The sequence below is a fragment of the Crinia signifera genome, chromosome 11 (assembly GCF_055691185.1).
Source record: "Crinia signifera chromosome 11, ASM5569118v1, whole genome shotgun sequence".
NCBI classification, from domain to species: Eukaryota; Metazoa; Chordata; class Amphibia; order Anura; family Myobatrachidae; genus Crinia; species Crinia signifera.
In genome coordinates, this window is record NC_139227.1 from 31,235,046 (window position 1) to 31,252,823 (window position 17,778).

The following is a 17,778-nucleotide window of genomic DNA, read 5'->3' on the forward strand; positions in this document are numbered from 1 at the left end:
CATGGCAGGACTCAGAAGGGAAGGAGTGATTTTTGGATTTTGCAGCTCAGATTCTGGTGGAATGTTGGTGGGTGCTATGTCGCATTAGCAAGACCCCCGAAGCACCAATGCAGTGGAACCCCCCCACAAGTGACCCCATTTTGCAAACTACACCCCTCAGGGAATTCATCTAGGGGTATAGTGTACATTTCAAATCCCCAGGGGTTTCACCAATTTTGATACAACTGGGCTGTGCAAATGAAAAATTACATTTTTTACACAAAAATGCAATTCTGGCTCCAAATTTTTCATTTTCACAAGGAATGAAGGAGACAAAGCACCCCAAAATCTGTGCCCCAATTTCTCCCGAGTACGGCAATGCCTCATGTGTGACCAAAAAATGGCAGGACTCAGAAGGGAAGGAGTGATATTTGGATTTTGCAGCACAGATTCTGGTGGAATGTTGGTGGGTGCTATGTCGCATTAGCAAGACCCCCGAAGCACCAATACAGTGGAACCCCCCCACAAGTGACCCCATTTTGCAAACTACACCCCTCAGGGAATTCATCTAGGGGTATAGTGTACATTTCAAACCCCCAGGGGTTTCACCAATTTTGATACAACTGGGCTGTGCAAATGAAAAATTACATTTTTTACACAAAAATGCAGTTCTGGCTTCAAATTTTTCATTTTCACAAGGAATGAAGGAGACAAAGCACCCCAAAATCTGTGCCCCAATTTCTCCCGAGTATGGCAATGCCTCATATGTGACCAAAAAATACCAGTTGGGTGCATGGCAGGACTCAGAAGGGAAGGAGTGATTTTTGGATTTTGCAGCTCAGATTCTGGTGGAATGAATGGTGGGTGCTATGTGGCATTAGCAAGACCCCCGAAGCACGGTGAAATGATGAACCTAATAATCCATAGATGTGTGGTATATTTTAAAACACTCCTTTATACATAGGCCGGGTTTGTCGGGGCAAGTTTCACAGTGGAAAATAGTATCCTTTCTTATTCCCTTTTTATAGCAAACTTTGCACCTTTTTTGTGTCCTGCCCTTTCTTGCAGTGGAGGGGATTTCATAAGGAAAATGCTGCCCTGGTACAATACGGGGGCCAGTACTAGAAGTACTGGGGCCCTCTGCCTGCTGGTTCCCAAATATTAGGCCCTTTATGACTTCCTCTTGAAAGTGCATAAATGTCCCCCTCTGGCTGGTAGAACGGAATAGCACGTAAGCGTTATACAGTGCCATCTGGATGATATACACGGCCAGCTTCTTGTACCAGATTTTTGTTTTCCGCAGGGGACTGTACGGCTTCAGTACCTGATCTGAAAGATCCACTCCGCCCATGTACTTATTGTAATCTAGGATACAATTAGGTTTTGAGGTGTGGGTACTGGTACCTCGTACAGGGATGGAGGTGGTACTGTCTCCATGAATTGTTGTCAGTATAAGGACATCCCTCTTGTCCTTATATTTGACCAACAACATATTTTCGGTGCATATTCCCCTGCTTTCACCCCTTCTCAGTAATTGGGCAACGTGCGTTTTTGGGAGGCCTCTTTGGTTCTTGCGCACAGTACCGCAAGCTGCTGTACCTCTTGAACCAAGGGCCTTAAACAGGAGGATGCTAGTGTAAAAGTTATCCACATAGAGGTGATAACCTTTATCCAGGAAGGGGTGCACTAAATCCCAGACAATTTTTCCACTAACACCTACGAGGGAGGGGGGGCATTCTGGCGGTTCAATTCTTGAATCCTTCCCTTCATATACCCTAAACCTGTGGGTGTACCCTGAGGTGCTTTCACACAGTTTATACATTTTTATGCCATACCTTGCCCTCTTACTGGGAAGGTACTGGCGGAATTTAACCCTTCGTTTAAAATGTATAAGGGACTCGTCGATACAAATACATTTTTCAGGGATGTACATCTCTGCAAATTTGGCACTGAAATGATCAATGACCGGCCTGACTTTGAATAGCCGGTCAAAGGTGGGATCATCTCTGGGTGGGCACTGTGCATTATCGGTGTAATGTAAAAATTTAAGGATTGTCTCAAAACGAGTCCGAGTCATGGCCATACGGTAAAATGGGGTGCTGTACAGAACATCTGTACTCCAATATTGCCTAATTTCTGGCTTTTTTACTATGCCCATATGTAACACCAGACCCCAAAACGTCATCATCTCTACTGCATCTACAGGGGTCCACCTAGCAAATGATGACGTGGGGTTTTGAGCAATAAACTGCTGGGCATATAAATTACTTTGGTCCACCATTAAATTTATAAAATCATCAGAGAAAAATAATTTGAAAAAGTCAATTCCTCTGAGACCTGTTGAATCAAATTGGATTCCTGGGATGGCCAAAAACTCAGGAACCTGGGGCTCAAAATTGTCTGGTGGTGGGGTCCATACGGGATCAATCATTTGGGGGGGGGGTCTCAGCTGCTCTACGGGGGCGTCTTTGAGGGGGTCCCTCATCACTAGAGGAGGAAGAGGAGCTTAAGACGAATCCTTCAAATTCCCCGCTTGCATCACTGGCTGTGTCAGAGTCAGAGGCAAGCATGGCATATGCCTCCTCCGCTGAATACATTCTTCTGGATGACTGGGATGACATTTGGGATGCCATTTTTATTTTTGTGTTTCTGTAAGTGTAATGTTTCAACACATGTATAGTGTAGGGGGGGTACAAACTTTATTTCAACACGGGGGGTATGTAGTGTGTATGTAGTGCAGAAAAAAAAATACTTTATACAGGAATTTGATCCCAATAATAAAAAAAAAAAAATGAAGGGGTTAAAAAAAAAAAAGGTCCTGCACCAAAAATTGAGCACAGATGTTGGTCAGTAACGTCCGTCACTGAACAGCGCTCAAAGGCAACAGGACACCCACAAAAGCAACGTGGGTGTAAAAACAATAAAAAAAAAAAAATACCACAGCACTCTCCAAAAAAAAAACAATTTAAAAAAACTGCAGAAAAAAAATTATATCAACCCTGTGCCAAAAATGCTGTTCAGTGATGTACGTCACTGATCAGCGGCCACAGGACACCCACAAAAGCAACGTGGGTGTAATAAACCACAGCACTCTCCAAAAAAAAAAAAAAAAATTTAAAAAAACTGCAGAAAAAAAATTATATCAACCCTGTGCCAGAAATGCTGTTCAGTGATGTACGTCACTGATCAGCGGCCACAGGACACCCACAAAAGCAACGTGGGTGTAAAAACAAAACCCCACTGCAACCCCCCCCCCAAAAAAAAACTGCAGATCAGTGATGCAGTGATGCAACACTGATTAGCAGTGAGGGGCAGCAGGCAGACAACTGGGTGCAACCTGACAGGGTATATATAAAAAAAAAAAACCTGGACCCCCAAAAAGTTGCTGATCAGTTAATTAATTTAAACTGATCAGCACAAAAGGGGGGGCAGCAGTCAGTTGCACAGGCAGCACAACCTTTGGTGCAACTGACAGGTATATATATAAAAAAAAAAAAAAACCAAAAAGTTGCTGATCAGCACAGATATACTGATCAGCACAAAAGGGGTGCAGCAGACACAAAATATAGCACTCTCTATCACTCTCTATCACTCTCTATCACTCTCTGTCACTCTCTGTCACTATCTCTCACTATCTCTCACGATCTGTGACTCTATGACACTGCAGCAGCAGGACACAGGAAGTCACAAGATCCAGGAAGCATCCAGCTGCTGGCAGCACGCTACCAGCGGTGATCAGCGGTGATCAGGTAAGTATCAGGCAAGGTTCAGGTATGTATAGCACGACAGAGTGGCCGGTGACCGCTCTGCATGCAATTCCAGACCGGAATGGCGTCTGCAGCGCAGTCACCGTTAGTTTAAATGACGCGCCTTGGCTGTGATTGGTCCGTCGGTCCGACGGACCAATCACAGCCTTGGGGGCAGGTGGGGTGAGGTGTGGTCATCACCGGTGACCCCCTCATGCCCCCTCACACCCGGCGGTGATTGACACCTGTGTTACCGAGCGTCTGATTCGCCGGTAACACAGGAAAACGATGCGACTGGCTGTTCACATTGAACAGCCAATCACAGCGATCGCCGACGGGGGGGAGGCATCGCCACCCCCCCTGGGCATGCAGGGACATGTCTGCTGTCAGGGACAGCAGACATGTTTAAACTGTCACCGCGTCTATAGACGCGGGGACAGTTTAAAGTCATGACGTGTATATATACGTCATGTGTCGGGAAGTACATCCCGGCCATGACGTATATATACGTCAAATGTCGGGAAGGGGTTAATAGATGAATGAACGTTCAAAAAAAAAAAACAATGTAAAGATCACACTGCCTCAATGCTGGACTATTAGATAATAATAAGCTCTAAATTTGCTTATTATTATCTAATAGTCCAGCATTGAGGCAGTGTGATATTTACATTGTTGTTTTTTTTGAACGTTCATTCATCTATTAAAATGGTTTGATTTTGTTTAAAAATCATATATTTGCCTTACCTACCAGAAACCCAGACACGTATATATAATCTCTCTTTCCCTGGTTTAAAGCTACGGACTGGTCATCAACTGATTACACTATATAGTATCTGGGCATGGCAATCTCATAGTTTTTGAACCACTCTTAATTTGAGCATAAAATATCACCCATCAAACGCCAATTACACTTATTGATCACTTGGTTTTTGAACCACTCTTAATTTGAGCATAAAATATCACCCATCAAACGCCAATTACACTTATTGATCACTTGCTTCTTACTCTGTGTCAGAGAGACTTCCTGGTAGCGAATCTCAGCCCCGCAATGCTATTCTATCAGGGCTGACCTAAGACTACTTACAGGAGTGTCCTCTAGACATTTATCTATTTTTTCTATCGGTGTGTCCATTTCTTCTCTCACTCTCCGTCCACTCAAATTAATTTTTGAAGAAGGTAAGCAGCAGAAAGGATTGGTTCTAACACACTGTACTGTACCTTTCCCCACTGTGTCCCTATCTAAGGACACAAACCGGTCATACACCAACAGTGTATGCACTAATTAAAAACACCACTAACTGCCACTTCTCAGATAGAAATACTTCCAAATATTCAGTGGCAGCAAATCTTTGATCACAACCTCATAAGCATTTATTGTTTATCAAATATGTTCATTAGTAACTGTCTTTTATGTGTTATGTGAGCCAATATTTTCATTAATTGGAATTAATCGTATAATATTAAAGTGTGCCTCCCACAAGGAATCCTTTCTGTGAACAGCTGCCCACTCTCTAGTGTTTGGCTGTTTCTCCCTTCCTTAAGTCAACCCAATGTATGTCAACCTTCATAGTTTCAACCCTACGAACCATGCCCCATCTGACAAGGGTTAAATATTTGCTAAGATGGGTGATCTATTGAACATAGGATGTTGCCCATAGCAACCAATCAGATTTGATCTATTATCTTCTAGAAGGTGCTAAATAAATAAGAAGTAGAATCTGATTGGTTGCTATGGGCAACATCCCGTCTTCAATAGAACTGGCGTCTTAGTACATTTACCCCGAGGTCTCTCAGTTATGGCTTGTACACGAGTAGTGATTGTATTGCGCTGTTGGCTCCCTCTGTGCTCTGTAGCCAGTATATAGCGAAGGACTTTGTTTCTCCTATCTGGGAGAATGCAGATGATTATTACGGGTAGGGAGGCCAATCCCGGGATCGGGATCGGCGGGATCCCGGGATTTTGGCCTAAAATTGCCGGGATTTGAATCCCGGGATTGAAGCTTCCAATTCCGGGATTAGTAACCCCATTAGTTTTGGTTTAAAGCCGGGCAGCACTGAGCACCAGAATATGGCTCAGATGCTGCCCAGCTGACTGTTTCTTACCCCCGGTGCTGCTGTCGGGAGTTGGGAGGGACTGAGTGCTGTGCTGACAAGCATGGCGGCGCCCAGGCTGCGCAGCGTGAACCCTGACATCACATCACGCTGTGCAGCCTGGCCGCTGCTCTGCCTGTCAGCACAGCACACTGTCCCAAAGCCGGACAGACGCCCGATGTGCCAACCCCAGCCTTCCGCCCACCCGCGGGAGATAGCCGTCCTGCTGCTGCCCTGTCACCACAACCCCCGCCGCCGTAAGTGCTAGTGCGGGGGGAGCTTTAGGATAAATTTATATTGTCATCTGGGGGAGGGGTCGGTTTTTTTTTTTTTTATTAGGGAGGCCAATCCCGGGAATCCCGGGATTGAGCATTTTTCAATCCCGAATCCCGGGATTGAAAAAATGCCCCAGGATTGGCATCCCTAATTACGGGGGTGGTGCTGGGTCTGTCATGTCCTCAGGTCCTGCCCTGTTGCCGCACATTGTGGCTCTGTGGGGAAAGGGGCAGGGCTAAAACAATGCCGTAACTCGCTTTAGCCCCTCCCCCTCCTTACAGACCTGCAGTTCTCAGTAGTCTCTCCCCAATCCTTCCCTGTCCACTAGAAAGTGTTCATGATGCGGGAGATCCACCCAATGTTCTGGGAGTTCATGAGCCCACAGGAAAAAGTGTGAGTCTCCCGGGGAGAATAGGTAAGTGACTCAGACTACCCGTCTTCACTGCAATGCTGGGTGCTGGGCAGGAGATCACTTCGGTGTGCTAGAAACATTAATACATGTTTTGTATTTTTTTTTAAATTAGAACAGATATTTTTGGTATTTTAATTTCACATCAGCCATCCGTCTATAGTGACCGGTCACATAGGGAGGGCCATATAGAGGGATGTGTCTGCCCAGAAAGCAGGGCATGGTTGCTTCCCTGATGCCACCGTTTTCGGCTTGCATGGTGCCTTGGGTTGTCCCTCGCTGCACAGAGAAAGCTGCAGAGTCTGTACACTCCTGCTACCCTGTTGTTGGATGTCCTGATAGGGGCAGGATGTGCCAGCACAGGGCCCCTATAAGCATTGCTGTGGCACTTCCTGTAAGCTTTCTTAAAGCAGAGAAGCCGCAGGATATTAGTTGGTGGAATGTGGCTATTGCCAGTGTTGAGAAATGGACAACGGAGCCCAAATCTATAAAGCCTGTGATTCTGTTTCTCATTCTCCTGCCCCCACAAATAGGCATGGGGGGTCTTCTGTCTTTTGTATGTTAAACAAGTTCTTCTCCCTGGTGCCCACCTCTCCTTGCTCTGTGTAATTTCAAGTGTACAAAGTAGGATTGAGAAGCAGGATTGAGAACACCACCACACGGATGAAGCTTGCTCAGTGCTGCTGATGGGATGATTATACGGTGGGGACCTCATAGTCCCTTCCTAGTGTATGAAGGAAAACCATGTTCAGTCATACATATGCTCTGTGACGTCCACACAGGGAAACTCCCCACAGCTGGCTAATCATGACAGCACAGGATGCGTCTAATAAGTGGATAAGGACTGGAGCACAAGAATTATCATATCTACAATGCACTATTACACAACTTTAGTCCCATATGAAACTGATACACAGCTGTCATCACTTTAGCAAATTAATGAAATGTACATTATTTAGAACCACACAGATTCACTTTGATTCATTATACTAGAATATAGATATTTTCCTGCCCTATGGCTAGGAAAAAACGGGTGCCTAAATGGGGTGTTGTGTCAAGCAGCTCCCACTAGGGGGGTGTCTAATCCCCAAAAGAATGCAAAATGGAAAAGAAAGTGGTGGAGCGCTCAAAAATGTGGATCGAATAGGTAGTACAATAATATATTTATTAAACTGGTATTCAATATTTAAAAGTAATATTTATCTAGCAGCAAGTGTAATAGACACTAAAACAATAAAAAAAAAAATAAAGGCCCTTATTCTGGTTGGTGCGGATATTCCCGCTTGCGTACGGGCCGCCGATGTTTATCTTCTGCGCATGTGCAGAGGTCACTCTGCGCATGTGCAGGCGATTTCGCCGCAAGGATTCTCTATACGCCGCACAGGGGGCGTAGAGGGGCGTGAGGGGCTACTTATCCTCATTACCCTATGCATACGCCCCGCGTTTCATGGGCGTTCCCATGCAAACGCGGGGCGTATGCATGGTAATGAGGCCGTGACGCGTGGGTACGGGGCGGGCATCTGACATCGCCGGATGTCAGCTGCCCGCCCCCATACAAGATTTCACACGGACAAGTGTCCGTGTGGTCTTGTGTTGCGGGACCTGGTGGAGCGTGCGGCCCTGCATTCGATGTTCGGCGACCATCGAATGCAGGGGCTGCTCCCACCATGGAGGAGGCGTATCCCCGTCCAATTTCATGCGGATCGCCACATATCCGCGTACGGACGACCGTGGCGATCCGTATGGAAGGCGGGGATTCGCCTGCACGGTCGGAGCCGCATATGCGGCTCCGGCCGCACCAACCAGAATAAGGGCCAAAGTGCATTGATGAGGACGAGAGGTTTTGTACTTAGTGATTGGAGTCCCACTGGTCATTGGTTTGCTTTGTTATTAAATAATCATATGGCCCCTGGTATATATCCGAGCTGTAGTATGTGACTTGAGGGAGTCCATAAACCTTGCAGGATTTATGGCTTCGCTGGAGGGTATTACCAGAATTATATTCAAATAAATTCAGAATAGGTCTTTGGACTTGATATTGAGGTTTTGGAGTACTCAAGCTTCCAGCTACAGCGGCTTAAATTCTGGTCCCTGGATACAAATCCAGAAAAAAAACATCTTTATAACTGCTAAAATTGGGATACCACCACCTGCTCCAAGTTTGGATACAAGGATCGCATTATCCTGAGGATGCCTGTGTGATCCAGGACTGCTAATATCCTCCAGCGAAGCCTTAAATCCTGCAAGGTTTATGGACTCCCTCAAGTCACATACTACAGCTCGGATATATACCAGGGACCATATGATTATTTAATAACAAAGCAAACCAATGACCAGTGGGACTCCAATCACTAAGTATAAAACCTCTCTTGTCCTCATCAATGCACTTTATTTATTTTAAATTGTTTTTATTTCTATTACAATTGCTGCTAGATAAATATTACTTTTAAATATTGAATACCAGTTTAATAAATATATTATTGTACTACCTAATTGATCCACATTTTTTAGCGCTCCACCACTTTCTTTTCCAATTCATTGTACTGCTACATATTATCATTTTGTTTGTGCACTTCTATCCGTCCACTTTCGCTCCTTAGACAAACGCCACCTATCCCAATTGATTACTTCGTCCCACTGCTGTCTCCTTGTTTGCCTTTTTTGCTCCTTACTACTGGAACTCTCTCCCTCTCAGACTCTCCACCTCTCCACAGATATTCAAGCAGGTTCTTATAATGCACTACTTTGACAGCCTTCCAGCTGTCATTATAACGCACTCTCCATGCTCCTCACTCATGGTCTCTCCCCTCTGTCACCCATCTGTCTACCACTCACCTTCTGAGTGTAAGCTCACATAAGCAGGACCCTCTTCCTTCATGTTCTTTTCTTTCCCTGATGTGGGCTCAGCCGTTGCTGCTTATTTTAGCATTATAGCCGCTGATGCAGCAACGTTTCTCAACTCTGTAGTTCTGCAATGTTTTGTCGAGTAATTCCCCATACACACGGGGCGAGTGAGCCTCTGTGCTTAGCTGTGCTGTCTCTCTCATATCGCTCAGCACACAGCGATGCGTACGGAGCGACCGGTCACGTCCTGTGTTCTCTGGTGAGAACACTGTCCATGACTAGATTAATACTTCACGCAGTATAAATCTAGTTAGGCGATGGTGGCGCGCGGAACCGCGCATCAGTCACCAGGGGCTTTACACACAGAGCGATTCGTGCTTCATTAAAAAAAAAAAAATCGAGTCCGCGGGTTCTGAAGTTGTCCCTCAGAACCCCACACAGTGCATGTTTTGCAGGTCTCCTCACGGAATCAAGTGAAATAATTAGCTCCACCTGTGGATCTTTTAAAATGTGTCAGTCAGTAATGTGTGCACCTGTCGGGTGACCTGGAAAATAGGAACTGTGTGTGGTCCTGAGGACCGAGGTTGAGTCAGATCGCTTAGGAATAGCTATCGTATCGCCCGTGTGTATGTCAGTATTATTATTCTTGTTTTGTTTATACTGTTTCTGTTTATGTAGTTTGTACAGTGCAGCAGACCCCTTGTGTTATAATTATAATGGCATTCAGTTAATTGGTCGACAGTAATTATAGACAGGCGTATGGTCGACACAAGCAAAAGGTAGACACGTAAGAATTGTCAATAAAACCCCCAACTTGTTCTTACTTCATGGTCCAAGTGGGCTTAAGGTGCCCATACACGGTGCGACAGGGCAGCGCAATGAGATGCGCGCTCCCGTGCACATCCCATCGCACCGCACATAGTCTGTGCAGCCCGTGCTGAGTTCTAGATTGCATCGTATCTAGTACTAAGAGCACGGAGTTCATTGCACCGTGTATGGGCATCTTAAGAGTTATAATGTGCCCGAAGCATGGCAAGCGGTTGCGGTACACTTATACAGTGCCCATGTCGGCAGATGTCAACATAGACACCAATTATTTTTTAAAGAAACTCATACCAACCTTTTTCCTCTGTCAACCATTTTCATGTCGTCCCTTTTCTTGTGTCAACCTTCTGTCAATGTTGACCTTTTTCATGTGTTGACCTATTGCCTCTCAACCAATTGTGGTCCACCTATTGACTGTCCACTTAATAACTGTCAACCTAATGATCTACACCCATTATAATAATATGTATTGGTATTTTGTCTTTCCACCACTAGATGGTGCCGTGACACAGTCAGTGAGACTGAAAGTCAAACTTTAGTTTAGCTGTGGGTTCCGCTGCTGCCCTAATTCCAGGCTGACCCTGACTAACAGTAATCCAAGAGGTCTGTTATAGGAATTTGTATGTTAAAAATCATCTCAAATTATCCTGGCATTGACACAGACCCTCGGGGCCTCTTAACAATCATGAGCTGTATTCTGCCTCTTAATGTTGGTTTTCACCTCCTGCATTTGGGAGTTGTCTCCAGTGGGGGCCTCAGACCTGAGCATAAGACGGATCTCATCCTACTTACCAGCCGATGAGGTCAGTGAGCTCAGGGCTCCTGCCGAGCTGAGAACGTAGTTCTCCCTGTGGTGTTCTCCAGACTCACCAGTGACGTGATACACTAGGAAAATCCACCACATTCACACATTAAGGGGCTTGTCCCCTCTGATTCTATATTATATACTGTTCTGCCACCTGATGAATACAGTATACAGCATGTTACAGTACACTGCTGCTAATGTCTGGAACACCACCATTGAGGGTTATTCAGACCTGATCACAGCTCTGCTAAATTGCTACGATCCGGTAATTGCCTCCCTTCCACGGTTAATTATTTAGCATTGGTCCTACAGGCATATTGGTCAATCTAAGGCCCATACACACTCAAAGATATGAAAGAGGAAAGATATTGGTGAACAATTTCCCTTCCCGGATCATGAAAGATATTGTGCATCCACACTGAACGATGGGTGCAAACGGCATGAGCATTATTGGCAGATTGACCTGCATGTCCGGAAGGTGGCGCATTGCTAAAGATATTAGGCATACACAGTAAAAGCCCCTTTCTGAACGAGATTGGTGCCAATATCTTCTAGTGTGTATGGGCCTTTATGCAGATGACGGCTTTTGTTCATTTTCCAGCGTTTGGGAGCAAACGGTGGATTGTAATTTGTTCCCAGAAATTTCCAGATTTTCATCCCAACCAGCCAGATTGGAAAGATAATCTTCTAGTGTGTATGGGCATTTACTTGGCGGCTGTTATATAAGCGGTTGGATCGGGGCCAAAGCTGTTGTCACGTGACTTCACCTCAAATGCCTGGGCACGTCTGTGTTTACCACAACACTCCCACAAAACGGCTGGTTACCACCCCCAAACGCTGGATTCCTGTCAATCACCTGGTGTATGGACAGCGGTTTAAAAAAAAAGTAAGGTTTAGGCACTAGTGGTGCGAACGAATTTATGTCAACCTTCATATTCGACCTATAAACTGACTGACAGATGTGTACGGAGACATGTATTCATATAGTCACCGGTTCCTCTGTGCATGGAAGCTTCTGCTCTATCCACCGCTGGTTCCGTCTTCCTGTATAGATTGGTTTTGTATTTTGATACTCTAAGGACCTTATTCTGATTCATTTGGTCCTCCCTGCTTTCGCACGGAGTACCGATGTTTTGTGTCTGCACGCACCCTACACGCCGGGCGGGGGGCGGAGGAGGGCGGGGGGTGCCGGCCAGCCCCATTAGCATATGGGAACACACAGCCTTCCATAGGCGTTTCCATGAGAACACTGGGCGTTCCCAGGCTAATGAGGCCATGACAGACATGCAGGGGGCGGGCAGCTGACCTCACCGGATGTCAGCTGCCCGCCCTGTCCTCGCACAGGGCGCCCGCAGTTTAAACTGACTATATAGGTCTCTCTGAACTGCGTGCGCGGGAAAAATCATTCGATGGTCGGAGAATGACATCGAATGACTTCCCCGCCTGTGAATGGATGATTATGTAAATCATCCATTCACAGGGGGGGGGTTTACTGCATGCGAGGGGGGCGGCCGGCACTGCGGGCGGAGGGCGGCATCTGATGGGACTTGCAAGGCTGCGAATTTCGCAGCCTTACGAGTCAATCAGAATAAGGCCCTAAATGTAAGAAATCATTTAGGTTCTGTAACCTCTTCTACTGAGCGAACCTTATTGTCAGAGAAGGCCAATGTTGTCCTCTTATCTCCTCCTCAGGGTGACAAGAGAGGTGGAGTCCTCGTCGCGGGAAGCCAAGGAGTTTATCAAACAGCAGAAAGACCAGTTGGATCCCAGCCCCATTTCTGCAAAGACCGGAATAGCAGCCAGCTCTGGGTGAGTCTCACAGCAGCGTATCACAGCAATATCTTCTGTCCTGTAACCACAGACCCGGACTGTCCTACGTATACACACGGGCCCTTGTTCAGATCTGATCGCAGTACACATTTGTTCTCAAAATGGGCAAAACCATGTGCACTGCAGGTGGGGCACTGCCCTGTGACCCCCTTCCTCTCCCACATATACACACACTGTGCCCTGTGACCCCTGCCTCTCCCACATACACACACACACTGTGCCCTGTGACCCCCTTCCTCTCCCGCATATACACACACACTGTGCCCTGTGACCCCTGCCTCTCCCGCATATACACACACACTGTGCCCTGTGACCCCTGCCTCTCCCACATATACACACACTGTGCCCTGTGACCCCTGCCTCTCCCACATATACACACACTGTGCCCTGTGACCCCTGCCTCTCCCACATATACACACACACTGTGCCCTGTGACCCCTGCCTCTCCCGCATATACACACACTGTGCCCTGTGACCCCTGCCTCTCCCGCATATACACACACACTGTGCCCTGTGACCCCTGCCTCTCCCGCATATACACACACTGTGCCCTGTGACCCCTGCCTCTCCCGCATATACACACACACTGTGCCCTGTGACCCCTGCCTCTCCCGCATATACACACACACTGTGCCCTGTGACCCCTGCCTCTCCCGCATATACACACACTGTGCCCTGTGACCCCTGCCTCTCCCACATATACACACACACACACTGTGCCCTGTGACCCCTGCCTCTCCCACATATACACACACACTGTGCCCTGTGACCCCTGCCTCTCCCACATATACACACACACTGTGCCCTGTGACCCCTGCCTCTCCCACATATACACACACACTGTGCCCTGTGACCCCTGCCTCTCCCACATATACACACACACTGTGCCCTGTGACCCCTGCCTCTCCCACATACACACACTGTGCCCTGTGACCCCTGCCTCACCCGCATACACACACTGTGCCCTGTGACCCCTGCCTCTCCCGCATACACACACACACTGTGCCCTGAGACCCCTGCCTCTCCCGCATACACACAAACACTGTGCCCTGAGACCCCTGCCTCTCCCACATATACACACACACACACACTGTGCCCTGTGACCCCTGCCTCTCCCACATATACACACACTGTGCCCTGTGACCCCTGCCTCTCCCACATATACACACACACTGTGCCCTGTGACCCCTGCCTCTCCCACATATACACACACACTGTGCCCTGTGACCCCTGCCTCTCCCACATATACACACACACTGTGCCCTGTGACCCCTGCCTCTCCCACATATACACACACACTGTGCCCTGTGACCCCTGCCTCTCCCACATATACACACACACTGTGCCCTGTGACCCCTGCCTCTCCCACATATACACACACACTGTGCCCTGTGACCCCTGCCTCTCCCACATATACACACACACTGTGCCCTGTGACCCCTGCCTCTCCCACATATACACACACACACTGTGCCCTGTGACCCCTGCCTCTCCCACATATACACACACACACTGTGCCCTGTGACCCCTGCCTCTCCCACATATACACACACACTGTGCCCTGTGACCCCTGCCTCTCCCACATATACACACACACTGTGCCCTGTGACCCCTGCCTCTCCCACATACACACACACACACTGTGCCCTGTGACTCCTGCCTCTCCCACATACACACACTGTGCCCTGTGACCCCTGCCTCACCCGCATACACACACTGTGCCCTGTGACCCCTGCCTCACCCGCATACACACACTGTGCCCTGTGACCCCTGCCTCTCCCGCATACACACACTCACACTGTGCCCTGAGACCCCTGCCTCTCCCACATATACACACACACACTGTGCCCTGTGACCCCTGCCTCTCCCACATATACACACACACTGTGCCCTGTGACCCCTGCCTCTCCCGCATATACACACACTGTGCCCTGTGACACTCCGCTGTGGGGGTTTGGACATGTGAGGGGGAATGGGCTTAAGATCCATACGCATTTTCAGTGGCTATTTCCCCTCGCACATGCACAGTGGTTTGATTGGTGAATTCTCTGATTGGCAGCTATCTGCAGTTATGGAGAACATAGTTGCTATGAGTCTCAGTGATGGATCTACTACGGGACTAATGAAACTCAAACTTGAGGGGCCCTTAAACAACGTTTTTTGTTCTTTTATGAGTGAATTTATTATTAAAATAAGGGTATTTTAGTGATCGAATCATCCGTGGTCTCCATTGTGCATTTATAATAACAAAAATGCCACAAACAGGCATATAGTACAGCATAGCTGCTATAACCGATTAAGGCGCAATCCGCTGACCCGTTCAGGATGTGCCTTTCGGCGAGCATCGATGATCGGTAATCCGCCGGAGGATAGAGTAAAAGAAACATGTTAAAAACGTACAATTCCACGGTCACTGCCAGGATTGGAGGATCGGGATTTTTAAACATGTTTTTTATCCCCGATCCCCTGGTGCCACCAGGGATTACCCTAGTACCGGGACTTTCCTTCCTTCCCTCCCCGACACATTCTCTCTACACTCTCCCTCAGCCAATCTACTTTATCGTAATGTAGGACCGTTGTATAAAAAAGCATTTCACTACATATTGTACCATGTATGATTTTTGTATGTGACATAAAATTTGATTTGATAATACGTTGTACGTCATTTAGCACAGTGGGAGCTGCTAGGAGTTGTAGTGTAACTCTGTGAATTGTGCTCTGGAAATAGCTTGTGTTTCTGTTTTATACTACAATTCCCGACAGCCCAGAAATGGCGAAGCCTAACAGGGCCAGTCCTAGGAAGGAGGCAGGGAGCAATGCAAGGTGAGGAGGAGTCTGGGACAAAAAGGCATCTAATAAGATTTTTCGAGCACTGAGCATTGTGTATAGTGAAGGTGGAGGAGAAAGAGTGCTGTGAGGTGATTATTGAAAGGGGGGGGGGGGGGATGCTGTGAGGTGATTATTGAAAGGGGGGGGGATGCTGTGAGGTGATTATTGAAAGGGGGGGGGGATGCTGTGAGGTGATTATTGAAAGGGGGGGGATGCTGTGAGGTGATTTTTGAAAGGGGGGGATGCTGTGAGGTGATTATTGAAAGGGGGGGATGCTGTGAGGTGATTATTGAAAGGGGGGGATGCTGTGAGGTGATTATTGAAAGGGGGGGATGCTGTGAGGTGATTATTGAAAGGGAGGGGGATGCTGTGAGGTGATTATTGAAAGGGAGGGGGATGCTGTGAGGTGATTATTGAAAGGGAGGGGGATGCTGTGAGGTGATTATTGAAAGGGGGGGGGGATGCTGTGAGGTGATTATTGAAAGGGGGGGGGATGCTGTGAGGTGATTATTGAAAGGGGGGGGGGATGCTGTGAGGTGATTATTGAAAGGGGGGGATGCTGTGAGGTGATTATTGAAAGGGGGGGATGCTGTGAGGTGATTATTGAAAGGGGGGGATGCTGTGAGGTGATTATTGAAAGGGGGGATGCTGTGAGGTGATTATTGAAAGGGGGGGTGCTGTGAGGTGATTATTGAAAGGGGGGTGCTGTGAGGTGATTATTGAAAGGGATGGAGGAAAGGGTTGAACTCCCGGTTACCACCTTCAGATGGCCAATTCCTGTCAATCACTCTGCGAGCGGGACCGCAGTGCAGCCCTTGTGCATGTGAATTGCACAATGATAATTGCTCCTTTGCATGAACATTGTCCATTGCGCACAAACCTGATTGTTTTTTGCCTATAGTACGTTCCTCGTCTGTGTACATGATAACTGCACAGGGACGTTTGCTTTGCTCTTTGTAAGCTGGAAATAATTACAGCTAATTGTTGTAAATGTATTTAGTGTTCTGTAAGCCAGAAAATGTTTGTATATATAAAGTTAATTAGTTAGTTTTCTGCCGCATTGCGAGACTACATAATTAGCGGATTTTTGTTCCATTTAGTGAAGTCTGAAATGAGATGAAAGCTTTGTTTGTACTTCCCGTCCATGGCAACGGCTGTTGTGCTTCCAGGGGGCCCTAGAAATTCTGCGTATGGGGCCCACTAGTCTGGTTACACCCCTGCCAGATGTCTCCTAGTACGTGCTGCTGGCTAAGGCTCCCCTAGTATTCTGCTGCTTATTATCGCTTGGCTACGGAGCGCATTGTTCCATTGAAGTCTATGGGTGAGATTTTGCTTTTACAAATAAGAAACCGTGAGGAATAAAATAGATGTACATTCTGGATGTCTATAGAAAGAAGCCAGATCTAAGCAGAATGTGCCTTGTATCACTGGATGGGTCACTGGTCGACAGCCAATAGGTCAACATGAGATTTTGAATTTTTTTTTTTTTCCAGAACAGGTGTTATTTCCTATTTGACTATCCTCGTGGATGTAGAGGAAGATTATAATAGTGCGGAGAGTAAACTTGGTACACTTGTCCGCGGTGTCCATGTTGCCGTAAGTCGACATAGATACAAAAAACATGGAAAAACTCATGATGAACTTTTAACTGTTGACCTATTGCTGGTGTCGGCCTTTCAACCCTGTCGATCTAAGCCATGTTGAAATTTTTCGCTGTGTAGCTCTACAGCCTGTCGACCTATTTACGGTCGACCTTAGTTGGGTCGACTCGGACCCATACCCCACTGGTTTCGCCCGGAGACCGCACAAGATCCTTGCGTACATTGGGCCTGATTCAGGCTGGCTCGTTATTTTCCGAGTTCGATCCAGGGACCGATGTTGCAGGTTTGCTCATGCGTATCGGCGAAAATACGCTGTGCCAACACCTTCAGCGGGTGCCACACTCCCCGAGGCGTCCGCACAGACGGGGCGGAGAGTAGGCTGTTACATGGGAACGCCCAATGTTTCCTGGGCATGTCCCAAAAAAAAACAGTGGGTGCGCCCGAAAAATGTTGGGCATCCCAATGCGAACACGGGTGTGTGAAGCCTTCTCAGGACCGGCGGCTGACATTGCAGGCCGTCAACGCCCTCCCCGAATTCGGCCA

The 17,778-nt window shown here is 47.4% G+C and overlaps 1 protein-coding gene across 1 annotated transcript in view; it reads left to right on the forward strand.

The window, feature by feature from the left end:
- CFDP1 (chromatin remodeling protein CFDP1) overlaps positions 1-17,778 on the forward strand; it is a 55,914-nt gene that overhangs the window by 10,050 nt on the left and 28,086 nt on the right. The window contains exon 5 of the mRNA XM_083165153.1: positions 12,668-12,784. Coding sequence (XP_083021279.1) covers positions 12,668-12,784 — 117 coding nt within the window. The remainder of the gene's footprint in view (positions 1-12,667; positions 12,785-17,778) is intronic.